Raw genomic sequence first — 26190 nt, forward strand, 5'->3', positions numbered from 1 at the left:
AAGCTCGCTAAGCAGCCATGTCTGTCTTCTCCCTCCCTCTCTCTCTCTCTCTCTCTCTCTCTTGGGCAGTGCTGATTGTGTGTTTGTGGCTGTGTGTATGTAAGTGTGTGAGTGTTTGTGTGTGTGTGTGTGGGAGGGGGGGGGATTCTCCAGCAGTCCAGCAGGTTTTCACAGGGTCTGTGAATCAGCAGCAGCTGAAGACCTGGGGCGGAGAGGGGTTAATCTGGGGCAATTGAGCAAATAACCACATCAATTAGGCAATTTAGAGCTCAGGGTGGAATGAAAACCAGGATACCCTGTGGACTGGAGGCCTGGGCCCCCGATTGCACATACCCCCCCTGGCTCTGTGTGAGCTGGACTGCATTGCATTGGACTGGACTGGGCTGGGCTGTGCAGATATGGGCTGGACTGGACTGTGCTGCATTGGACTGGACTGGGCTGTGCTGGGCTGTGCTCAACTGGACTGTGCCGGGACCCTCAGCTGAGCGCCTCAGTGTCACTCCTAGCTTGTGTTCCAGCCCAGTAGCTCCCAGCCAGCACAGTTTCACACAGACCCTGGAATCGAACAAGAGGATGTCTTATGTCATGATCTGCAAAAGACCTTACAGTGCTGTAGATGTCTCTGAGAGAGACAGAGGGAGAGAGAGAGAGAGAGAGCGAAAGTGTGCGCTCCAGTCAGGACAGTAACCAGAGCTCCCTGTGTGCCTGCAGGAAGTGCTGTGCGCTGTGTAACTGCCGGCCACCAGCCTTGCGCGTTGACGTTACGTGACGGGAATGTGTGTGTGTCTGTGTGTGTGTCTGCACAGTACACTTGCTGTGTCTTTAACTGCTGCGCTCAGAGCTGTTTGTAAAAAGAGCCCCGTGGGGCGGCGGCTGCTCTTTACCTGCAGGGTGTGAAGGCGGGGCAGAGTGTGAGATTTCTACCCTGCAGTGAGGCAGTGCTACAGCAGCCGTGACCTGTAGTGCATTAGAGAAAGTCACTGTCAGTGTCACTGCTCAGTGACTTCCACCCCCCCCCTCTCTCTCTCTCTCTTTCTCTCTCTCTCTCTCTCTCTCTGTGCTGTACTCGAGCCTCAGGGAGAGTTTAAAACAGTGTGGGCAGAGATGGCTGGATTATCAGTGTGCTGTGCCATTAAACAACACACTGCTGTGCTATGATTCGCACGGTCACTGGGGTGTGTGACTCAGAGTGCCCGTGGGGTCAACATCACAATACAGTGCGGTCTGTTGCTCTCTGTCACCACCCCCCATCTCTCTCTCTTTCTCTCCAGATCTTATTCTCATGAGGCCGCGAGGTGTGTGGATCAGTGTCAGAGACTGTGCACACCTCTCTGTCTCTCTCTCTCCCTCTTTCCCTTCCAGCCATCTTCTCTCTCTCCCTCTCTTTTCTCGTTCAAGTCAAAGGTGCTCTATCTCAAATAACAACAAAATAACAGTAAAGATCAGATCAAAGCTAATGAAGTTAAAATAAACAGCGACTGTCTGTAAAAAATCATAACATTTAAACTCCCTCTCTCTCCCCCAGGCCTGATGATCCCAGTGTTCTGCGTGGTGGAGCAGGCGGACGGCGGGGGGGAGGCGGACGGCCGCGAGGAGCACGGCGAGTTTGTGTTGGTGCGCAAGGACGTGCTGTTCACACACCTGGTGGAGACTGCTCTGCTGGCCCTGGGGTACTCGCACAGCTCCGCCGCCCAGGCCCAGGGTGAGAGAGAGGGAGGGATGGGGAGAGAGGGATGGGTGGAGGGAGGGAGAGAGAGAGAAAGAGAGAGAGAGAGAGATGAAAAGCCTTTCTCCTAAGTTGAAATTGTTTTCCCCTGACTGTACAGGATAAAGGAAAGTGTGAGTGTGTGAGTGTGTGAGTGTGTGTGTGTGTGTGTGTGTAAGAGAGAGAGAGAGAGAGAGAGAAGGAGAGAGAGAGATTGTGTGTGTGTGAGAGATAGTGAGAGTGTGAGTGTCAGGGTTTGTGTCTTTACATGTGGGAGGGAGAGAGAGAGAGAGAGAGACTGTACCAGGATAAAGGAAAGTGTGAGTGTGTGTGTTTGTGAGTAAGAGTGTCAGTTTGTGTCTTTACATGTGGGAGGGAGGGAGAGAGAGAGAGAGAGACAGGAAGTTCAGACCTGTCTCACTCGCCCTGCCAGTGCGTCTCTCTCGGCAGAATGCGTGGGGGTTCCGGAACGGTGGTGTCCACATTCTGCACCGGGTTTTAATAGCGTATAGAAGAAAGGGAAGAATAAAATAGAAGAACAAACTTAAATAACGTAGTTCACACTGGCATACAGTATACATTCACGCATACACGCAGATATACAGCTCAGGAAACAATTAAGAGACCACTTAACATTGATTTCTGAACTTGGAGTGGTCTCTTAACTTTTTCCAGAGCTGTATATGGTATATATGTATATAAAGATTTGCAATTATCTTTTAATGTCTCCAACCGTCATCGTGGAGTTCTTCTTGCCGTGGGCTGTTATAACAACACATTGCAGACGGGCCAGTCATGAGACCAGGGGTCCTCAGTTTTCCTCTGCCCCTGACCTGCGGAGGCAATCGGTGACTGGAGCGGCTCACCCACTGTGGGCAGTCAGGCCCGGGAACAGAGGGAAATAAACACTAGTGCCGGTGGGCGGTGTGCGACAGGCAGAGGCAACGGGACAGCGGGGACGCTCAGCCTGTCGATTCAGAGACGTGGATCATTCTCAACGCTGCCGCGCAGGATGGGACAGCCGGCCCAGGGGCCCGGCCCAGGCGACGGCTGCCGGGAGAGACAAAGAGGAAAAGTGCTGAGTGAGGAACTCTGAGGATCTGTCAACATCGTTAAGAAAAACAAGGAGACAAACAAAAAATAAACGAGGTGGCGTTTTGACGAGGAGGCCAAGAAGAAAAGAACAGAGAGAGAGAGAGGGGAGGGGCGAGAGAGAGGGACAAACTACAGAGAGCACAGATCGAAAAAACAAATGGAGAAAAAGTCACAGTTAAAAGTTCACCGACAAAAAGAAAAATACAAAACAAAAATAACACACTCTCTCTCTCTCACACACACACTACACACAAACAAAACAAGGCAAGAAAGACAAACTGAAAAGCCAGCCCAGCCTGCATTCTTTGTTTGTCCTGTAAACACACACATAAAAATGACTGTGCTACACCCACAACCCCCTTCATTCTTATGAAATGAATACTTTTTGTTTTTAAAATAAGCATTTATGTTAAATGAATAATTTCTGGCTTAAATTATACATTTTTCCTCTGTGGTTTACAACCAAAATTATACAGAGTCCCTACTATTTTTTCCCCGTTTGAATTGTGTCCTGCATTGCTCCAGCCCGTCTGTATTTTTAACCTCTCCCCGCGACGGCTCAGCCTTTCTTTAATTAGCCCAGTCAGTAATTAACTGGGAGATATTGTTTATTTCAATTATAAGGGTCTGAAGGCTTTTATAGAAGCATATGTACAGATATACATATATTTAGTCTTCAGACAATTAACGCTGGTAATCATTTTCTCAACTGTTCATTGTTGTTGCCATATGTTTGTGATCAAGGCAAGAGGGTCCTTTGTCCTTTGTCCCAAATTTGTATTTACATTTATACTTTATTATATATATATATATATATATATATAATTTATTTATTTATTTTTTATTTATTTATATATGTCTGTGTGTGTGTGTGTTTCTGCTCGAGTGTGTTTACACTGGCTCCCAATGATGGTGTCCCTTTTGGAGCCTCCTTGGCTGACACAAGCACAGGGGACAGTTTGGTGGATGACCCTGTAGTGTGTTCGGGTTGTGCCCCACCATCAATGGCCGCGAGAAACCCTGGCAGCCATGGAACTGGCCGTGCCCGAGACGGTGAGAGAGAGAGAGCGCCGGGAGAGCGGGGCGCATTGGATGGACCAGGGTTGGACCAGTAGCTGACCAGCCCTCAGCTGCACTCTGGGGTCACGTCCATCTCGAAGGAAGTGGTAAGGACGTGTCTCTGAGAAACAAACCTCTGCTGAGTCATAATCCCGCTTTGGACAGAACCACGGCCAGGAGAACTGGACAGTAGAACACAGGACAGCACAGCAGTGGACAGCAGCGCACTGGAAAGCACGGCGCTGGACGTTCACGTTCATGACCCCAAACACACAGTCGGACCCTGTCTGAATTAGAATGAAGAGAGAGAGAGATAAAGTGAGAGAGAGGCCTGGAGGTGCCAGAGCAGCTGCTCGAGGAAGAGGATGAGGAAGGGGAACAGGGCACCACCAGGGACACCTTACCCTTTGGAGAACGTCGACAAGAACAACTCTGATGCCAAATGAAACCCTTCCCCACCCAAGTTGCATGTTTTCCAGCTCTTCTGCCAGTGTGCTCTTCTGTCTCTGTGTATCTCTGCATGCGTGTGCGTCTTTACTTATTGATGCGCGTTGTTTATTCCTGGTGTGGTGACGGCTGCCCGTGCTGTTTGTTGACGCAGCGTGTTTTCCAGCGGTGAGCAGGCGGACTGAGTTCCTGCTGCAGCCGGGCCCGCCCCGTCTCCGGCCCAGGGGACCGCTCTGTCAGGGTTGCGCAACAGCTCTCTGGGCTCCTCCTCACTGCCCCCCCGGGCTGAGAGTGAGGAAATGATCCCGCCCCATACACAAACACAGAGACACACACACAGACACACAGACATGCACGGGTCTTTTCCTTTCTGCTGAGGGTGTTGTGTCTTCACTGCTCTGCCCCTGTGGGAGTGGGAGGGCAGGTGGTGGCGGAGGGGTGAAGAGGAGAGGAGCAGTGCAGTGCAGTGTAGTGTAGTGCAGTGAAGTGTAGTATAGGTGCAGTGCGTAGTCTAGTATCCCTCGGGTGTTGCGTCTCGGTTGCACCGAGAGAGAGATGCCGGGTGCTGCAGGGTGCCCGGTTATGTGGCGATGCCCTGCTGTGCCACTGAGGGCAATGACAGCCTGGGGACTCTGGGAAGGGTGTTCAGCACTGGCAGCAGGCCGGCCATGCTGTGCCGTGGGTGGCATTTCACAGCGGGTTACGCACCAGCCAAGCAATCGCACTGCCTCACGCAGGGCCAGCTGGCTCCCTGGCAAACTCACGGCAATCTCCGGCCAGTGGGGGTTGAGTGGTGTGGGCAGGATTGAATGCAGCGTGCCGTCCACACTGCCAGCCAGCCAGGCCCGTGAACGGTTGGTCTCCCTGTGGGTCTCGTCGGCCAGGGATCGAATGCCTCCCCGAGTTCTTTTTTTTTTCCCCGAGAAACAGAACCCGCGGGCAGCCTGCGATTCATTTAGCGGCTCGTAATGCGATTAGTCTTGTTTAGTTTTGCAGCTCCAGCCTCCGTCTCTGAGAGCATGGCCGCTGCCAGGGAGATTCTCAGACACCAGGCCCCACGAATACCATTCTGACACACACGCACACGCACACGCACGCATGCACACACACATGCGCACTCTGAGAGTTCTGCTCCGAGAGAGCTGGCTGCTGTTCTTGTTGTGTTTGTCGTGTGTGTGAGAGTTACCCTGCCACTCACAGAGACACGGGCCGCCCTTGGGTGTATTCAAGGCTGAGTGTAATCCACTGGAGTTATCTGCAGTTCACTGGGACGGGTGAACAGGAGCCTAAATCTGGCAGAAAGAGGGACTGGAAGACCACGTGTGGGCTGATACACGCTCACTATCTCCCTCTCTCTCTCTCCCGCTCTCACTGTGTGTCTGCCTCTCTCACTCTCACTCCACTCCCTCCCATTCTCTCTCTCTCTCTCTCTCTCTCTCTCTCTCGCGCCCTCTCACTATCTCGCTATCTCTGTCTCTCTGTCCTCTATCTCTGTCCCTATCTCTCCCCATCTCCTTGTGTCTCAGGGACGCGTTTTATGGCAGTCAATCAGTGTGGTATCGCGCAATTATTAAGGCACTTAATGACATCAATTAATAGGGCGTGCTGTGACCCTGAGCCTTGACCCAGCCATGTCAGTGCCAGGCAGCGCGCAGTCTTTGACGTCTCTCCCGCGGTAAAAACCGGGTCAGCGCCGCCCTTATTTATATGGGCCGTGGCAGAAGCCTCTGAGCAGGGAAGGGTGTCAGTGTGTGTGTGTGTGTTTAGGGTGTGTGTCAGTGGCTCTGTCACTGTGCTAGTGTATCAGTTAGTGTGTGTGTGTCAGCATGTGTGTCATAATCTGTGTGTGTGTATCTGTATCAGTGTGTCAGATTGTGTGTGTGTGTGTGTATTAACACAGCTGGAGTCCTGAATGCCTTGAATCTCTTTGACACTAGCCCACCAGTACACACCAGTTCACCAGCCTGGTTTACAGCGCGCTTATTAGCTCCCCGGTGTCTGATTGTGAGAGTGAGAGTGCGCACACGGGGAGACCTGTGCTGGTTGGCCGACTGGGAGAGAACATGGGAGAGAAACGAGAGGCCGGCGTGTGTTACTGTGGACTTCCTGCAGCGACCGCATCCCCGCTGATCGTACCTGGAGAGTGAGAGTGCGTACCCCTCCCACTGACGCTCTCTCTCCCTCTCTCAGGCATCATCAAGGTGGGCCGCTGGAACCCCCTGCCCATCCACTTCCTGACCGACGCCCCCGAGGCCACAGTGGCCGACATGCTGCTGGACGTCTATCACATGGTCACTCTCCGCATCCAGCTGCAGAGGTGAGGGGCTCGAGGGTCCGGGGAGGGCGGTGGTCACAGGACTCTGGGGTGAGGCTGAGGGGGGTAACTGGCGCTGTGGTGTGGGCTGAGGGGGTAACTGCCGCTGTGTTGCAGCTGTGCCCGGCTGGAAGACCTGCCGTCCGAGCAGTGGAACCATGCCACTGTGCGCAACGCCTTGAAGGAACTGCTGAAGGAAATGAACCAGAGCACTTTGGCCAAGGAGTGCCCCCTCTCTCAGGTACACACTGACCCTCTCACACACTGAGCCTCTCACACACTGAGCCTCTCACACACTGACCCTCTCACACACTGAGCCTCTCACACACTGACACTCACACACTGAGCCTCTCACACACTGACACAGACAGAGAGTGTGTGTGTGTGTGTGCAAGAGCTGTGAAAATAAACAGATAATATGGCAGTAGTATGAGTTTCCAGGGTCAGTGAGAGACAGAGACGGAGGGATGAGGAGGTGTGTGTGGAGGGAGAGCTGCATGGGGGGTGATTGTAATTCAAATTCAATTTTGGAAATGGGTTTACTGGCAGGATGGCAACAAACACTACCTGCCACTGCCAGACCTGAGTGCACAGCCCTGGCAGAGAGAGAGAGAGAGAGAGGGGAGAGGAGAGGAGGGGAGTCTGTATACGTGTGTGCAAGTGTGTGTATGTGCTCGTGTGTATGTGTGCGTGCCCGTGTGCATGGTGTACATTCAGTGTGTCTTCAGCACCTGGTACAATAGGAGCCATTATGACTAATTAGGAGGAATCTCAGCACCTGGCTTCTGAGGGGGGGTGTTGAGTGGGACGGCTCTCTCTGTGAAAACACATCTCTGTCACCGCAGAGACTCTCAGATCCAGATTCAAAACCAGCTTTATTGGCACGATATGTTCACACAAGTGTTGACAAAGCATCCGCAGACACAGTCAAGATGTGACAAGAGATACAATCTCCCTCTCTCTCCCTCTCTCCTTCTCTCTCTCTCTCTCCACAGAGTATGATCTCCTCCATCGTGAACAGCACCTACTACGCCAACGTCTCCTCCAGCAAGTGTCAGGAGTTCGGCCGCTGGTACAAGAAGTACAAGAAGATCAAAGGTAAGAGCGCAGGACACTGACACCCTGACTGACACACTAAGCACTGACTGACTAACACACTGACACTGACTGGAGAGAGAGAGGGGGAGAGAGAGAAAGCGAGAGAGTCATGCCGGGCAGCACTCTGGTGGGCATGTTTTGCATTATCCGCTAATGTCTGCCTTAATATCACAGTGGGAACTAAACACGGCTCCTAATCAGAACCAGCTCCCCTGCAACTGGGTCGGGTTACAGCGCCGCGCAGGCCGGCCCTCGGAAGAATGCGCCCCTCCTCTCTTGCCTGCCTCCCTCTCTACCTTTTCCTCTTTCAACTAGAAATCTTTTTTTAGTATTATTTAGTTTTAGTTTGCGTTGTTTTTAATGAAAAGAAAAAAGATAAAGAGAAATGGGAGTCATCTGCCCTTCAGAAACATCACAGATCCCCCCCCAGCCGCACAGAGCCTGGGTTACGACACACAGAGCCCGTCGGTCCTGCTCTGCACCTCTCGGTTACGGGCCAGATGTGCGTTACAGGGAGAGAGAGAGAGCGAGAGAGAGAGAGAGAGAGCAATGCCATTGGACCGCATGAACCTACAAACTGAAATCCCAATACCTGATTGGGTGCCCTGCATGTCAGTTACAGCTGGCAGCTCGTGTTTGATTGGATTGAAAATGCTCGAGTCCAGCCCCCTCCTTGACTCAGTACAGCTTAGTGTAGGACTCTGTGAAGGGCGTTTGTGACGCTACAGAGCTCGGGGGAACCCAGTACGGCCCTGTGTCCCCCTGTGTCACTCTGCGTCCCCATGTGTCCCCCTGCGTCCCAGCCAGTGGGTCTGTCTCTCTCTGCATCTGTGAGCTGATAGTGTATCTACACTACATTACAAGCCACGATTGAAAACACCCCTGTGTGCTGTACTGGGATGTCCCTGTCGTCCCTGTGCAAGACTCAGACATTTACAATATATATAGAAAAATAGGGGAAGATTAAATAATAAACTTTGCCAGCGTGACGTGGGAAAGAGAAGTGGAAACATCTGGGGGAGGCCTTCATCCAGCTGTGGATCGATACGGGCTGGCGATGGTTGTATATCTGTACGATATGTCTTCATGTAGTTGTAATATATTTATTACACATGGCCGGGAGGGAAACAGGAAGTGGGTCCGTAGCCCGGGCTCAGAGTCCTGACCTCTGGGAGGAACTAAAACAGTGACTCAGGAAGAGACCGCACTGTGTGTGCGTGTGTGTGTGTGCGTGTGTGTGCGTGTGTGTGCGTGTGTGTGCGTGTGTGTGTGTGGATGAGAGTTTTGTTACCTCCAGTCTCACGGCTCTCCTGTCTCTAGGGGATTACCTGGAGAAGATGTGGACGGGACGAGAGAACTCAGAGATCAAAGGTGAGTCAATCGTCCCTCTGTCCATCTGTCCCAGAGAGCCTGCTGTCTGTGTGTCTGTCTGTCCTGGGCCATGGGAGGATCCTGAAATACGGTTTCAATTGTGACGTCCAGCATTGTAGCACTTTCTTTGGAATGGTCTCTGTTTTAGTGATTTAAAATAAATGTTACCGCATCTCTCACTGATTTTCTCATGACTATTGGTGAATTTTATTGAAAGTTGCTGTGAATTCAGGGCGCTCCTTATGAGCCACTCTGGAGAAGCAGGCAGCCGCTCACGACTGTTTACAGTAATAGGAGCTAACAGTGTGTCTAGCACCGCTGCCCAGACAATGACACAGGAGACTGCATGAAAGGCATCGACCACAGCAAACCAGAGGAGCTTTTCCAGATCAGCAGGGACACACGCACCCGGGGACACAAATGGAAATTGGGCTTCAAGGCATTCAAGACAGAAAACAGGAGACACTTCTTCACACAGAGAGGCGTCACAATCTGAACAAACTCCCCAGCGATGTGGCTGAAGAGACAATGTGGGAACATTCAAAAACAGACTGGATAGGATCCTTGATCACTTAGTTATTAATGGACACCAAACGAGCACGACGGGGCGAATGGGCTCCTCTTGATTGGACACTGTCTTATGTTCTCATCTTCTTAAGTATCTCTCTCCCTCTCTCTCACCTCTGCAGTTGAGCGGGACAGCCTGGCAGATTTCTGTGTGTTGGGTCAGCGTCCCCCCCACCTGTCTGCTCTGGCCCAGCTGGGGTCTCTGGGTCCTGGTGGCGGGGGGGCCCTGGTGAAGGGGGAGCCCCAGACCCCCACGGCAGCCCCACAGTCACAGCAACAGCAGCAGCAATCGCAGTCGCAGTCGCAGTCCCAGCAGCAGCCCTCGCCGCACAACCAGCTCCACCACAGCCCCCCGCTGCGTGCCCAGGTGGCCCCCCAGGCCCTGCAGCCCATGCTGACGCCCGGCGGCCTGCTGTCCCCGCAGCTCTCGCCCCAGCTGGTCCGGCAGCAGCTGGCCATGGCGCACCTCATCAACCAGCAGCTGGTGGTGAGTCGGCTCCTGCACCAGCACCCGCAGACCATCAACCAGCAGTTCCTGAACCACCCGCCCCTGCCTCGGCCCCCCAAGCTCAGCGAGCCCGGCGCCAGCCCCGCCCCCACCGAGGTCTCGCCCGACATCTACCAGCAGGTGCGCGACGAGCTGAAGAGGGCCAGCGTGTCCCAGGCCGTGTTCGCCCGGGTCGCCTTCAACCGCACACAGGTAAACCCCACAGACAGGTACACAGGTACACAGGTACACAGGTACACAGGTACGCCCCACACACAAGCACACAGGTACACAGGCACACAGGCACACAGGTACACAGGTACACAGGTACGCCCCACATACAGACACGCAGGTACACATGTACACCCCACACGCAGGTACACAGGTACGCCCCACACACAGACACATGGGCACACAGGTATACAGGCACACAGACACACAGGCACACAGGTACACCCCACACACAGACACATGGGCATACAGGTATACAGGCACACAGACACACAGGCACACAGGTACACCCCACACACAGGCACACAAGTACACAGGCACACAGGCACACAGGTACACGGGCACACAGGTACACAGGTACACAGGTACGCCCCACATACAGGCACGCACGTACACAGGTACGCCCCACACACAGGCACACAGGCACACAGGTACACCCCACACACAGGCACACAGGTACACGGGCACACAGGTACACAGGTACACAGGTACGCCCCACATACAGGCACGCACGTACACAGGTACGCCCCACACACAGGCACACAGGCACACAGGTACACCCCACACACAGGCACACAGGTACACAGGCACACAGGTACACAGACACACAGGCACACAGACACACCCCAATCACAGGCACACAGGCACACAGACACACAGGCACGGAGAGAGGGGAGGACAAATAAACAAGAATGAACAGAGATTATTAAAAGAGATGCCCAGGCACACACACTCTCTCACACACACACACACACACAGCGGCAGACACACCTGGCGTATTGAGACTTTGCAAATGTAGACTCCGGCTCATTGGGTCCCAGCGGAGCGTGTGCTGCGGCAGGCGGGCATGTTTCATGGCGGGGGGGGCTGTGGTCGACACGGCTCTTTACTCTCTCCTCACACACAACACCACACACTGCACGTGCAGCTGGGGGGGCAGCCTGGGCCCTGAGAGCAGCTCAGGCAGGCTGTCAGTCCCTTTAGGAGACAGGCTGACAGACAGACAGACAGTGTGTCTCTCAGTGTCAGAGAGACAGGCAGGCTGTGTGTGAGTGTGTGTGGCAGTGTCTCAAACCCCTTTTCCACTGGCATATCCGAACCGAACCAGAACCAGAACCAGGCTGGCGCGGTTCAGCACGTCACTCACTGCCAATTTTGTCTAGGCGACCCAAAACCATGCTGTGAATTTTTGGCCCTGCTCCTTAACTCTGTCAGATTTTTTAACTCGTTCTCTCACCTCTCACGATAGATATGTTTATTTATTTATAACAGTCAAAGCAGATAACTATTTAATTACAAATTAAACCATGGTAACAAGGATTAATCCAAACATTTGCATGTTGCAACACATCCTAGACATTTTATAACCTTCCCTTTCTCCCCCGAGTAGATTTCTCACAAGCTGTAATTGGTCCTGTCTCTCTCTCTCAAATTAAAATTCAAGTTTGCATTATTGGATGACATACAGGAGTAGTTTTGTGTTGCCAAAGTAGTTTTTACACGACATACAATACAACTGAATAACAATAATCCTGTAAATTAAATAAATATCTATTTTTCGCTGTGAGAAACTCTTCTCGCCTCTTTCTGTAGTCGGTGCGTCACTGATTAGACATGTTTTTAATGGATTCTCCAAATAAAATAATTCGTATAAGTAAACTATTAACACAGGTTAAATCCACCTACGAGGGAAAGATCAGAATATTTCAATGTACTGAAATGTCATTGTATCAAAAGAGTAGCATTACTCTCGTGTTACTTTAGTTTTACTATTGACAGTCGGCTGAGATTTTGCTTATTGTGAGATTTTCGTTTAAACGAGATTTGACCTGTATTTTATTTTACAACGTTAAAAGCTAATCTTTATTTCACAGTGTTTTATATATATAAATGTCGATATAGGTATACATAATTATTATATAATTTGACTGTTTCAGTGCAAGCTGGGATAATCCATATTATGGTTCGATGACCAACTATAAGATACCATAACAAATATAAATTAAATCATTACAGGCTTTCAGATGTATTTGTCGCACTTAATCTGAGAATATGTTGAACCGTACTCTCAAGATCCTCCACTGTTGTCCTCTCCATGTCATTTACCACAGATCAGGTATTGCAGTGGAAAAACACCAGACCTGTACCAGGCCAGCTGGGCTAGGTTTGGGCTTGGCTCCGGGTTGGGTCAGATATGCCAGTGGAAAAGGGGTATCAGTGTCAGACAGTCTCTCACGGCACTGTGTGTGTGTGTGTGTGTGTGTGTGTGTGGCAGTGTCTCAGTGTCGGACAGTCTCTCACGGCGCTGTGTGTGTGTGTGTGCGTGTGTGTGTGGCAGTGTCTCAGTGTCGGACAGTCTCTCACGGCGCTGTGTGTGTGTGTGTGTGTGTGCGTGTGTGTGTGGCAGTGTCTCAGTGTCGGACAGTCTCTCACGGCGCTGTGTGTGTGTGTGTGTGTGTGCGTGTGTGTGTGGCAGTGTCTCAGTGTCGGACAGTCTCTCACGGCGCTGTGTGTGTGTTGTGCATGTGCGTGTGTGTGTGGCAGTGTCTCAGTGTCGGACAGTCTCTCACGGCGCTGTGTGTGTGTGGCAGTGTCTCAGTGTCGGACAGTCTCTCACGGCGCTGTGTGTGTGTGTGTGTGTGTGTGTGGCAGGGCTTGCTGTCGGAGATCCTACGGAAGGAAGAGGACCCGCGCTCAGCCTCTCAGTCCCTGCTGGTCAACCTGAAGGCCATGCAGAACTTCCTGAACCTGCCCGAGGCCGAGCGCGACCGCATCTACCAGGAGGAGCGCGAGCGCAGCATGAACCCCCCCCCCGGCCTCACCCCCACCTCCACCCCAAGCCCCGGCGGGCCCCGGCTCACACAGGTACCCAGCACAGCCCCGTCCGCCTGTCCGCCTGTCCGCCTGTCCATCCACCTGTACGGGTCTGTCTGTCTGTCTGCCTCGATAAGTGTAAGCCTGTCTGTGTGACTCCCTGCCTGCCTGTGTGTCTGTCTCTGTCTGTCTGGGTCAGTGTGCCTGTCTGTGCTGTGAGAGCTGCCGCTGCCGGGGCCGTGACACATGCCTCCTGTGGTTCCAGACTATTTAATCTGGGCCAGTAATGCTTTGCATGTACAGGAGCCCAGGAGGCATCCGCTGTGGCCGCTGTGGCGGTGTGTGGGATGGGCAGAGGCAGGAGTCACGGTACACATGACCTCCCCCTGACCCCACAGCGCCGGCTCCCAGGAACGTACCCAGTCTGCTGTGTGTGTGTGCTCGGGGCCTGGCTGTGAGGCGTTTCTGCGTGTGGATAGTGTGTGTGTGTGTGTGTGTGTGTCTGCACGTCACTGTACAAAACAACATAAAACAAAACACAACATAATAAAACAACAGGCTCAGTAGCACACCCTGCGTCTCTGCTGCCTGTGGGGTGGGAGTTCAAATTCAACTCCACTCCATTGCTTTCCTGGTGTGAGTGACATCAGAGTTGCCAAAGCACTGACGGACAGGGCCACAGGGCCACAAGAAACACAGCAGTAACAGATATATACAGACATGTTTACACACATCGAGGTATGAATTGTCCTGTTCACAGCGTACGCAGGGGCCCAGTGGGGAGACTCTGCGCCGCTCTCTCTCCTGTCTGTCTGTCCTCCCCCGGCACGGGGATGCTAGGGACTCAGCATTTATTGGGGGCCGGCGACCTGACCCTGTCTCTCTCTCTCTCTCCCCTCTGAAGCCCAAGCCGCCAGGGCCGAGCCCCGAGCAGCCCCTGAAGCTGGAGTCGCTGCTGAACATCACCTCGGCCATCTATGATGAGATCCAGCAGGAGATGAAGAGGGCCAAGGTCTCGCAGGCGCTATTCGCCAAGGTGGCAGCCAACAAGAGCCAGGTCAGTCCCTGAGACACGCTGAGACACAGGGGGATGGACTGGGATATGGAGACACTCTGAGACACACTGATACACTGACACACAGAGCCACACTGCCCCACGCATGGCGCTCCTGGCTCCAGGGCGGCAGTTGGTGCTCTCAGCGGAGGTGGCAGCAGCGCAGGGGCGCGCGCTTCAATATCTGATTATGAGTTCAGCACCATCGCCAAAGCCTTTATTTAATCACCATCTCTGGCACAGATAACCAGCCCAGCCAGCCGTCCAGGGCACAACCAGAGATAAAACGAGTCTGAATACCAGCGGGGGGGCGCGGTCCACCCTGTAGATCCCCATCAAAGACAGCAAATGTGTTCCATACCGAACTGTGCTGTGTTTACACTGAGAGGAGCAGGCCTTCATTATGACTCACTTTCATGTGTGTGTGCGGAGAGATTCCATCAACAGGTCTCCCCCTCTCCCTCTCTCTCTTTCTGTCTTTCTGCCCCTCTCTCCTCGGTCTCTCTGTCTGTGTCTCTAACTTGTTGCAGCGCAGACTCGTACCGGCCCTGTGTTGTTGTTTTTTTTTCACACACACACACACACACACACACATACGGACTCACATGGACTCACACGGACTCACACACACAGACACACACATCTATTCTTCCAGATTTTAATCTGCGTTCCTGTGATGGGTTTTGTTATGAACAGACAAGAGGGGGAGAGAGGGAGGCAGGGAGGTAGAGTTAGAGGGAGAGAGAGAGAGAGATAGAGAGAGACTGATTTTATGGTAGATAGGCAGAGAGAGTCAGTGAGGACAGAGAGAGAGGCTGGATGGGATAATAGCTGAAGCTGACAGAGAGAAGAGAGAGAAGAGAGAAAAAAAGTGAAGGGAGGTTTGCAGTTTGCGTGAGCGAGTGTGTGTGGGTGTACAGGTGTGTGTGTGGGTGGGTGTACAGGTGTGTGTGTGTGTATCTTTGTGTGTGACGGATAGAGCCACACCGGGGGGACGCCTCTTGGGGTGGGGGTCACGGATCAGTGACCCCAGCTGCTGCAGCTGGCCGCCCCCCACAAGAGGGAGGGAGGGAGGGAGGGAGCTGATGGGCTGATTACCACAGTGCTCAGAGCGACTCGGCACACATAGCAGCTGGTGTCACCGCCTGGACTCCTCCACCGAAGATAATCAAATCTCTCTCCCTCCTTCTCGCTCCTTTCTCCTTCCCTCTCTTTTTCTCCTGTGTCTCAGTACTGACTCCCCCTCTCTCAAATTCAAATTCAATTCAGAAAGCTTTATTGGCATGACTGAGGGACATCAGTGTTGCCAAAGCACTGACAGACAGGTCCAAAGCTCAGGAACCGGGCCCTGGGGACAGGAAGCACAGTCTCTCTCTCTCTCTCTCTCTCTGTGTCTCAGTACTGACCCGGTCCCTCTTTCTCTCTGTGTTTCTGTCAGGGCTGGCTGTGTGAGCTGCTGCGCTGGAAGGAGAGTCCGAGCCCGGAGAACCGCACGCTGTGGGAGAACCTCTGCACCATCCGGCGCTTCCTGAGCCTCCCGCAGCAGGACCGGGACCTGGTGTACGAGGAGGAGTCCCGGCACCAGCACAGCGAGAGGCTGCACACCGTGCTGCACCTGCCGGACACCCAGGTCTGTCTCACACACACTGGACCTACACTGACACTACACACACACACACACACACACACACACACACACACACACACACACACACACACACACACACTGGATGAAGCTCTGGGCACGACACTGCACTGCACTAGACACGGCAGTGGACTGACCATGATGTGTGTCCGGTGAGCTCACTGGGTTTATTACTGGTGTGCTGTGAGGCTCCCCTATTCCATTAACTGGCCCTTAATTGCTTAATTGGCCCAGCTGCCACCAATCAGTGAAGGGCAAGATCATTTGCAGCCGGTGGCCAGGCTGTTTGGCATTGATGCAAGTTGGTTGGTCATTAAGTCAGTCAGTGTGTCAGTCAATCAGTCAGTCAGTGTATCAGTGTGTTATTCAGTGAGTCTGTCAGTGTGTCAGTCAGTCATTGTGTCAGTCAGTCTATCAGTGTATCAGTGTGTCAGTCAGTCAGTGTATCAGTGTGTTATTCAGTGAGTCTGTCAGTGTGTCAGTCAGTCATTGTGTCAGTCTATCAGTGTATCAGTGTGTTATTCAGTGAGTCTGTCAGTGTGTCAGTCAGTCAGTGTATCATTGTGTCAGTCAGTGTATCAGTGTGTTATTCAGTGAGTCTGTCAGTGTGTCAGTCAGTCATTGTGTCAGTCAGTCAGTCAGTGTATCATTGTGTCAGTCAGTCAGTCAGTGTATCATTGTGTCAGTCAGTCAGTCAGTGTATCAGTGTGTTATTCAGTGAGTCTGTCAGTGTGTCAGTCAGTCATTGTGTCAGTCAGTCAGTCAGTGTATCAGTGTGTCAGTCAGTCAGTGTATCAGTGTGTTATTCAGTGAGTCTGTCAGTGTGTCAGTCAGTCATTGTGTCAGTCAGTCAGTCAGTGTATCAGTGTGTCAGTCAGTCAGTGTATCAGTGTGTTATTCAGTGAGTCAATCTGTCAGTCAGTCAGTGTATCGGTCAGTGTGTCAGGTTGCGGGGGGTCAGCAGTGGGGCAGATGGCTGCGCAGAGGAACACACGTGTGCAAGACACACAGAGCAACAGCTGCGCAAGCCCAACAGCCAACCCCCCCCCAGTCAGTGCAGATGCAGGGTCTGGTCATACAGACTTAAACCCCACCATCACTGGCGTCTCATCAGCTGAGTGTTGATTTGTTTATTTATTTATTTACTTATTTATTTTTAGTGTTGTGGGGGGTGGGTCATATGGTGGCCCCCCCACTGCGCTGTTATCTATTATTTGTGCACAAAAAACAACTGTACAGAATGCCCCCCCTGTTCTCTTCCCCCCGCAGCCTGTCTGTCCCCTCTAGTCCCCCATGTCTCTCCCGCCGTGTCCCCCTCCCGGCACCCCCCCGCCAGGCTGTCCACGCTGCCGCCCCGCACCGCGCCGCTGAGAAACGCCTCTCGTGTGGAAGGCGACACAGGCGCAGCCATAATTACTGGGACAACAGCCAAGGCGTCCCAAACACAGTCTTCTCTCTCTCGCTCTCTCTCTTGTCTTTATCCGTTTCTTTTTTCATGTTTTTAATAAATAACTGTCTTAGGAAGGAAACTGCGGTCACACCATTAACACATTCCTGTGTTCCTCTGACATGGAGCCGAGACGGGGACTGTGAAGGACATAAAGGGACTAAAAATATCTGTCCCAGCATGTCCCAGCTCCCTCTGCACACGCACACACGCACACACACGCACACAACAACACACACACAACAACACACATTCACACACACTCACTAGTGGTCTAGGAAAAGGTGGCAGATCACCCATCTCTCTCTCTCTCTCTCTCTCTCTCCGCTGTTGTGTTTTTCCCAGTGTTCTGTGGCCCTCCCTTAATCACCCCCCCCCAAGCCAACCCCCCCGGCTCCAGCCTGCCTGCAACCACAACCCACACATGTCTCCCAGCTGGTCTTACATACACACACTAACACACAAGCACACACACTCACAAACTCACAGACACACACACATCCACACTGACCCCCACACACACACACAGCGCCACACTGATTCACTCTCGCTCTCTCTCTCACACACACATAGCCAGGCCACACAGTTAGTCACTGGAACCCTTTCTCCCTCCTGCTCTTCCTCCCAGTGATGGGGAGCTATTTGTCTGTTGCACAGTGGAGAGAAATACTGGGCATTGACCCTTAATATACCTGTTTCACCAGGCAGACAGAGACGATCAGAGGAGTGGGGTGATATAGGAAATAGGGCTGTATTACCCTACACTGTACTGTGCCGTGCTACGCTGTACTGTGCTGTATTGTGCGGTGCTATGCTATACCATGCTGCACTGCGCTGCGCTGGGGTGGGGGGGGTGCGTGCTGGAGCGCTAAGGTCGGACCACTGCCTCAGAGAGCTGCTGCTCTGTGCCTCAGCCAGCCTTGAATTAGTGATGGGCCATATGGATACACAAGCACTCAGCCAATGGCATCGCTTCATGAGTGACCAAGCACCGGCACAGACGAGCGCTTTACTTATTTAGTGTTGTTTTCATTTATATATATATATTGATGTAATTTTTCTTATCTCTGGCGTCTCTCTGAGTGCCTTCTTTTGCTAATTTTGCAGTGGCTCCTATGAATAATTTCTGCATTGTTTGCTCAATTAGTGCTGCCGAGTGCCAGGGCTGGGGTGGGCGGCGCTGGGAGCCGGGGGTGGGGGGGTGCAGTAAAAGCACGCTCCAGCTCCGCTGTGGCGCTCACTGGGGGCAACGGCAACTCCCCAGCATCCACAACACTCCCATTAACACCGGAGCTGATGTGAGGCGCAGGATGAGCCGTGTGGCGTCATTACATATTGATGGGTGTTAATGGTGTTAATGTGGAAGCCAAGGCCTCCTCTCGGCCCCCTGTCTCTCGCTCTCTCTCTACTGCCCCGTCCTCGGAGTTGAACCCCTGTAGGACTGGGGCTGTATTCGCTGGAGGCTTGACTAGATGGGCTTTAAAGAGAGAATCAGAAAAGTGAAATGGCCCAAACGCACAAAAAACTGCGCTGTGCCACCACTCACGGCAAAGTAGAAGAGCCGAGTGCGGAGTAGAGCAGTGCGGAGTAGAGCAGTGCGGAGTAGAGCAGTGCTGAGTAGAGCAGTGCTGAGTAGAGCAGTGCTGAGTAGAGCAGTGCTGAGTAGAGCAGTGCGGAGTAGAGCAGTGCGGAGTAGAGCAGTGCGGAGTAGAGCAGTGCGGAGTAGAGCAGTGCGGAGTAGAGCAGTGCGGAGTAGAGCAGTGCGGAGTAGAGCAGTGCGGAGTAGAGCAGTGCGGAGTAGAGCAGTGCGGAGTAGAGCAGTGCGGAGTAGAGCAGTGCTGAGTAGAGCAGTGCGGAGTAGTGGCTGGTGTGGAGTAGTGGTTATGACTCTGGACTTCTGAGCTGAGGGTCATAGGTTCAATTCTAGTAAAACTGTACTGGGGCCTGGCTCCGTCTCTCTCTCTGGGCCTGTGGGGGACCAGTCTGTGTTCAGTTCTGAACGGCCAGGCCCAGAGGAACCAGCAGGGCCCGTGGAGCTGTGTGTGAGGTCCCCACTGTCCCCAGGGCCCCAGGGTCACACACCCCGTCCATACAGAGGTGTTGTGTTTGGCTGAGCTGGGATGGTGGGGGGTGGGTGAGAGTTTCAGAGACACACATTGAGCTTGCTGGGCATTCATCCTCCCTTTCTCTTGCTCTCCCTCACACAAACCGCGGCTCCTCTGTTTGTTTCGCAAAAAGTCATAAAAAAAGGATAATAAGTGGAGAGAGAGAGGGAGAAAAAAATTAAAAAGAATAAAAAATGACAAGCCTACACATTTCCCGCTAGCGCTGGCCCCACCAACCCCCAGAAGAGAGAACAGAAATACTTCATGGTCTGGCCTGACCTCAGTATTACTTGAAAAATACCCTGTTATTATTGAAGGGAAAAAAACATAAAGAATTACTATTATCTTTATGTGGGTCCTTTAATTTTAATGTACCACAGATTTATAGTTTAGCATACCAGGGCCCAGGCATCCAGCCCCACCCTCCGCCAAACCAGCCCGGCTCACACTGGGCCAGAGCGCTGCACCTTCTCCCTCTCTTTCTTGCTCCCTCTTTCCCTCCCTCTCTCACGCCCCCTCTCTCCCTCTCTGACTCCCTCACCCACTCTGTCCCTCTCTCTGTGCCTCTCTCTCTCTCTCCCTCTTTCTTGCCCTCAGTTTCCCGGCTTCTTGTAGCATTCTCCCTCTTTTCTCCTTCTCTCTCTCTCTTTGTCTCTGCCTATAAACCCAGTGAGATCACACAGTGCCTAAGTGCAGCTCCCTCTCCCTCTCCTCTCTCCTCCTCTGCCAGCATCTGTCTGAGCGTTTCTCTCCCTCTTTCCCGACAGGCGCTGCTCAGACAGCCCTCCCAGCCCATGAAGGACAGCTCCCCCCTGCGCGAGGACCCCATGCAGCTGGGCCTGCCGGGCTCGGGAGAGGAGATGGGCCTGATGGCTGGAGGCGAGGGCAGCAGGGGCAGCGGTGGGATGGGCATCGGGATGGGTGGAGGAGGAGGAGGAGGAGGAGGAGGCGGAGGCGGAGGCGCTGGTAGCAGCAAGAAGCCGCGCTCGCGCACCAAGATCTCCCTGGAGGCGCTGGGGATCCTGCAGAGCTTCATCCACGACGTGGGGCTGTACCCGGACCAGGAGGCCATCCACACGCTGTCTGCCCAGCTGGACCTGCCCAAGCACACCATCATCAAGTTCTTCCAGAACCAGCGCTACCACGTCAAGCACCACGGCAAGCTGAAGGAGCACGGCGGCGCGGGCGGCGTGGACGTGTCCGAGTACCGGGACGAGGAGCTGCTGTCCGGCTCCGAGGACACCGAGTCCAGCGAGGATGGGCCCGAGGATGCGGTGGTGTACGGCGTGGACGCCCCCCACCAGCACCAGCACCAGCACCAGCACCAGCACCAGCACCAGCACCAGCACCACCACCCGCACCTCCCTCCCCAGGACGAGGCCAAGGACCGGGGGGGCGGCGCCGGCAACAGCAGCCTCAGCGCCCCCCACCCGGCCCGGCCCAGCCCCAGCCCCAGCGCCTGCTCCAGCGCCAGCTCCGGCTCCGGCTCGGGAGCCCCGCCCCACGGCAACAGGAACCACTCGCCCAGCCCCCCCGACACTGCGGAGCCGCAGCAGCAGAGATAATACACCTGCCCCCCCGGAGACAGACAGGGAGGGAGCGAGGAGGGGGAGGAGCGAGGGACGGAGAGAGGGACAGCAGGGACAGTCAGAGGGACTGACCCAGAGACTGAGAGAGAGCGAAAGAGAGGGAGGGAGCTGTCTCACTGAGAGGACAGACAGGCCAGAGCAATACGATACCTCACGTCCTGCCAGGACAGAGACCAGCCACCATGAGGGAGAGACTGAGAGGAAGACTGAAAGATGGAGAGGGAAGAAGGGGGGAGGCGGGAGGATGGTGGGGGCTGGGAGAGGGAGGGCGAGGGGCCGTTCCTCTTCTTCCTCGCTGCCCAGAGCGGGGGGCATCCCTGTTCCCGGAGCACCTCTGTCCTGCGGCTCTCCAGGTCTCTGCATCACCGGACACCGGTCAGGGACATTTGGACTAATTAAGCCCACCGGTTCAATTCAGGCAATTAATTATTTGGATTTAATAAGCAGGGGCTCTCTGTCTCTCTGGGACTGGGGCTGAGACTGGAGCCTGACTCTGTGCTGACCGGTGTCCCCCCCGCAGTCTGTCTCACCTGCCCTCCTCTCTCTATCCTCTCCCCTCACCACTCTCTCCTTCTCCAGCCCAAAAGCTGGGGACGAGACAACAGCCATCTCTCTCTCTCTCTCTCTATCTTTTTTTGTGTGCCAAAATTTGCACACAAGCAGCATCCTCCTTCTTCCTCCCTCCCTCGATCCCTCTCTCCGACTGTGAGCCCGGCCTCGCTCTCTCTGGTCTCCAGCACTTCTATCTGTACAATTTTTTTATTCGATTTGATTTGATTTGATTCTTTGAAATCAAGAAACAAAATGAAGTGCAAAGAACATCATCGATGAACGAGACTCGGAGGGAGGTCTGGAGTCGGGAAGGACAGGGGGTCCGGGTCGAGGACACACTCACCTGGACTGAGACGGGACAGGGAAGGACACAACAGCAGAGACACATGCCTTTAAAGGCTGGGACAGACACTACAGGACAGGGTGGGACAGGACCACGGACCACCAACCCCCCATGTCTCTCTCGCTCTGCTATGAACTCTGCAGAGATCACTCCGTCCCTAACCACTGACTCAGAGACACCAGCAGCTTCTCTCCCTCTCCCTCTCTCTCTCTCTCCCAGTCCCTCTCTCTCTCTCTCTCCCTCCCTCTCGCTCTCCCTCGGCTGGAGAGAGCGGAGAGGAGCTGCGCTGGCACCCCCCCGCCCCGTCTCTCCCTGTGCCAGCCCACACTCCGCTCCGATCCCTATTTATTCTCTATCTTTATCCATGATTATTATTATTATTATTATTATTATTATTATTATTATTGTTATTATTGTTGTTATTTTTATTTTCCGTGTCCACGTGGCCGGCCGGCTGAGGTCGGGCGGTCCCGTGGGGAATATATGAGGTATTTTAGGAAAATCAACACTGCCAAAAAGAAGGGAAAGAAAACTAAGAGGAAAAGATAAGTTTCCAATGATATTGGTATTCATGGACTGTGTGGGGACTGAGATGTGTCCAAACACGATCAATTAATGAATGAGTGCATCTCGAATTCATTAATAATAAAAATACAAAACCACCAACTTCGATACGCAACTCGGCAATTCAACTTTCCCATCTCTCTCCTCTCTCTATAAATACATATATATATATAAATATAAATAAATGAATATGAATCTGTGTTTGTTTACTGGACTCGGGCGCTGCAGTGGACGCCGTAGTTTAGTGCCCGTTAGAGTCACGCTGTCCAGTCGTTGTCAGGGAATCTCACGTCAGTCTCTCCGGAAGTCGCTGCTAGCGGGACCTGCTGCACGGGAGCCCGGGGCCGGTCCGGACCCCTGCGGACCCCCGTGTCGGAGGGAGTGTTTGCATACTGTAACAGTCTTTAGATTTCGTTCCGTTCCGTCGGTTTGTTTGTTCGTCTTCACTATGTTTCCAACAAGAAGGAAAAGGACAAATAGGAAATCATGTCGCCGGACTGTTTGGTGTCTTTCTGTTGGGATGTTTGCTTTTGTTTCCGGGGCACAAGTGTTGTGGAGCGCAGAGAGGCGTCGCAGAGCGCATGTTTTCATTTTATTATTATCATTTTAAATGTTATTTTTCTACTTTTCCTGGAGTTTGTGTTTGTCTTGGGGGGGAGGGCAGCAGGGTGAGCAGGCTAGCTGTGGCCTAGAGAGACACGAGACCGTCTATATTGGGAGGACAGCAGCAGAGATGCGTGTCTGTCTGTCTGACTGTGTGTGTGTGTGTGTGTGTCAGTGTGTTGGTGTGTCAGCTGGTCTGTCTGTGTGTCTATCTGATTGTGTGTTGGCGTGTCAGTGTGTTTGTGTGCCAGTGTGCGTCTGTCTGCTGCTGACACCCCCCGCTCTCCCACCTGTCTGTCAATCAAAGCGCACTTGACTGCTGACCCCCATCAGCAGAGCCCCCGCCCCCCCCGCAGAGCGCGCCGCGCCACAGACAAGCCACACTGATGAGCCTAACGAGCTCCATTCTGAACCACTGCCGTCCGACAGCGCGGGGGAGGGACAGCGCGGCCCGTTGAGGGGAGGATCTGGCGGGGGGGGATTGCTCAGAGCCTGATGTCCCAGACTGGGGTCTTCAGTTTTTTTTTTTCTCCCCCGCCAAGTGCAAACTGGTTTTTAAAGCTCATGAATGAAATGAAAGATTTATCTGAGCCTGCATGAGGCAACAACTGGAAGAGCCCCCTGCCCCCCCGCCATACACACATACATACACATACATACACATACATACACACATACATACACACTCTCCCTCCGTCCGGCTCTCAGTCCCAGGGTCCCCAGTGTCACCGGACAGCTGATCACCGTGAGACTCGCTGACGAGCTGCAGACGAGGGGGCGATGTAAAGCACTTTATACCCCGGCGTGTCCCTCACAGCAGACACTCTCTCATCGACAGCAGGGCTTTCTAATGAAAACCAGACCAATACCTTACTTCCACAGACATATAGATACACAGACCGCGGGTCGTCAGTGTGCCGGTGGACAGTGGACGCCTCATCTCTCTGAGCCAAACACAGGATGGACAGAAGGACAGACGTGGGTATTGGAGGGGTCCTCTTATTGAGTGGAATTCCCTGCCTGCCGGGGACAGGGGGTAGAGGTGTGATTCTGTTTTTCTTGTAGTGCCTCTCGACAAACAAAGCACAACAACCCGTCCTGTTCCCCAGAGACGACACGTCATATCGCATCATCTTCGTCTTCATCAATGATGGGGGCGAGGATGCCCGAGCTCGGACCGGTCCTGTCCCTCTCCCCGCGCGTCCGTCTCGTCTCTGTTATCACTGAGTGATAATTAATTTTTAACTTATGTGCATTGTTAGGCTCTTAGGTTGTTTTTTTTGTTTTTGTTTTTTTGTGTTTGTTTCTCATTGTTGTTGTTTAAATAAATTGCATCCAATAAATAAAAGAAGTTGGTCAATTCAGTTTCCTTGGTATTAATTGATTGATTGGTTGATGGATTGATTGGTTGGTTAATTGATGTGGGTCTCATGGCCCTGTCTGTGTCCCCCTGTATTATTCTCCCTACTCTTGGGCCCCTGTCAGTCTCTCTCTCCTATTGGGCCCCTGTCACTGTCTCCCTTCTCTCAGGTCCCCGTCTCTCTCTCCATTCTCTCTCTCTATTTCTCTGAAATTCATTCTCATTCCAAAGAGCTGCGCAGTCAAACTGGCACAGGAGACCCACACTTCACAGCTACAATACTGAACACTTAATACAATCTGAAATACAGGCCTCCCTCTCTCACGGTTTCCCAATCGGGTGTCTCTTGGTTCTCCTCCGCCTGCGACTATAGTATCCCAGCCCTTAATTGTAAGTAATAATTTGCTTAATTAGACCTGTTTTAATCGCTTTCAGCTATTCAGCAGATGGATCTTTCAAGTCACCTATAAAACTTTAAAAGTAACTTGAAAAATCTGCTACTTTTTTAAAGGAGCTGAAAATAATTACGAGCCGTATAATTAGGCAAAGTGATTAGCGCGATTAGGGTCTGGCGGGCGCAGGGGAAAGCCCGGGATGCGCAGTGTCTGTGGATCCGGACGGGAGCGACTAAACACTGAACACACACAGAGGACTGTCGCAAGTGTATAAACCAGGGAGAAGTTCCCCCCGTCCTGCTGGTTTTTGCTTAATTGCTTATTTGAATCCTTAATTGAACTAACAATGCAACATAAATATCATTTATGTAACTAAGAGCTCGGCAGGGCAGGGGGTCCCTCCAGGACCGGTTTGGGAATCTCATTTACAGGAAACTGCAGTATTTAACTGGGATGGATTGCAGTATTTTGTAGTTTGCATGAATATATTTGATCACACACGAACAATTCCACACAATCCTTTATAAGATATAAATAGAGATAATATATATATATTTTAATATGATATATATTTAAGTGTTTCATAAAAAAAAGCTATTTAACATATTAACATTATTATTATTATTATGTATTTATTTTTTTAGATGCTAAAATAGGCCCTACATAAAAATGAAGCATATATTATATATGATTGAATAGGCTACATGTACCAAAAATATTTCCATTTAATACTCAGCTTGGTATACAACTAATAAAATGTATCAGAAAGTGCACTTTATATTTTTCTCAGGGGTCAGGTCCAAATGTATTTGATTATATTCCCCTGTGATTAATATATTGTACAGGCGACACAGAAAATGAATTGCCACAGATAAAGCTGTCAGCCAAATTAATGATAAACAAGAACACACGGCAATATGTCACAACCAGCACGACCTCCACGCACGTCAAATACAACCAATACAATCATACTGAAAATGTTGGTGTATACCTATGTATTGTATATACCTTTAATATACAAAATATACCGGGACGCATGCCCTAATGAATGTATAGGCTACAGTATACATTATCTAGCATTTCCTGACATTTACTGAAAGGAAAATACAATACAAATAATAATAAAACAAAAAAATAGAATTAATCACAGAGCAGAATTAACACCAAATCTAATCTCATCCTAAAACCTAACTAAACATAAAAATCAGGTTATCATTTGGATTAGGATTATTTTATGTTGCTTTTAATACATTTTAGTTCAGTTAAAGGTTTGTTTATGTATGTATTCATTGTGTTGTAGTATGTTTATCAGTGTGTAAAGCGCTCTGTAGCTGAAACAAATAAA

At 52.1% G+C, this 26190-nt stretch overlaps 1 protein-coding gene across 2 annotated transcripts in view; it reads left to right on the plus strand.

The window, feature by feature from the left end:
- satb2 (SATB homeobox 2) overlaps nt 1–24450 on the plus strand; it is a 48226-nt gene extending 23776 nt beyond the window's left edge. For both annotated transcript variants that reach the window (XM_066687969.1, XM_066687968.1), the window contains 10 exons: nt 1526–1702; nt 6497–6623; nt 6738–6861; nt 7616–7718; nt 9039–9089; nt 9779–10356; nt 13027–13239; nt 14093–14245; nt 15681–15872; nt 20207–24450. In XM_066687969.1, coding sequence (XP_066544066.1) covers nt 1526–1702; nt 6497–6623; nt 6738–6861; nt 7616–7718; nt 9039–9089; nt 9779–10356; nt 13027–13239; nt 14093–14245; nt 15681–15872; nt 20207–21004 — 2516 coding nt within the window. In that variant the 3' untranslated portion in view covers nt 21005–24450. The remainder of the gene's footprint in view (nt 1–1525; nt 1703–6496; nt 6624–6737; nt 6862–7615; nt 7719–9038; nt 9090–9778; nt 10357–13026; nt 13240–14092; nt 14246–15680; nt 15873–20206) is intronic.
- Nucleotides 24451–26190: the final 1740 nt, after the last annotated feature.

This window comes from Amia ocellicauda, chromosome 16 (assembly GCF_036373705.1).
Source record: "Amia ocellicauda isolate fAmiCal2 chromosome 16, fAmiCal2.hap1, whole genome shotgun sequence".
In the NCBI taxonomy this organism is placed as follows: domain Eukaryota; kingdom Metazoa; phylum Chordata; class Actinopteri; order Amiiformes; family Amiidae; genus Amia; species Amia ocellicauda.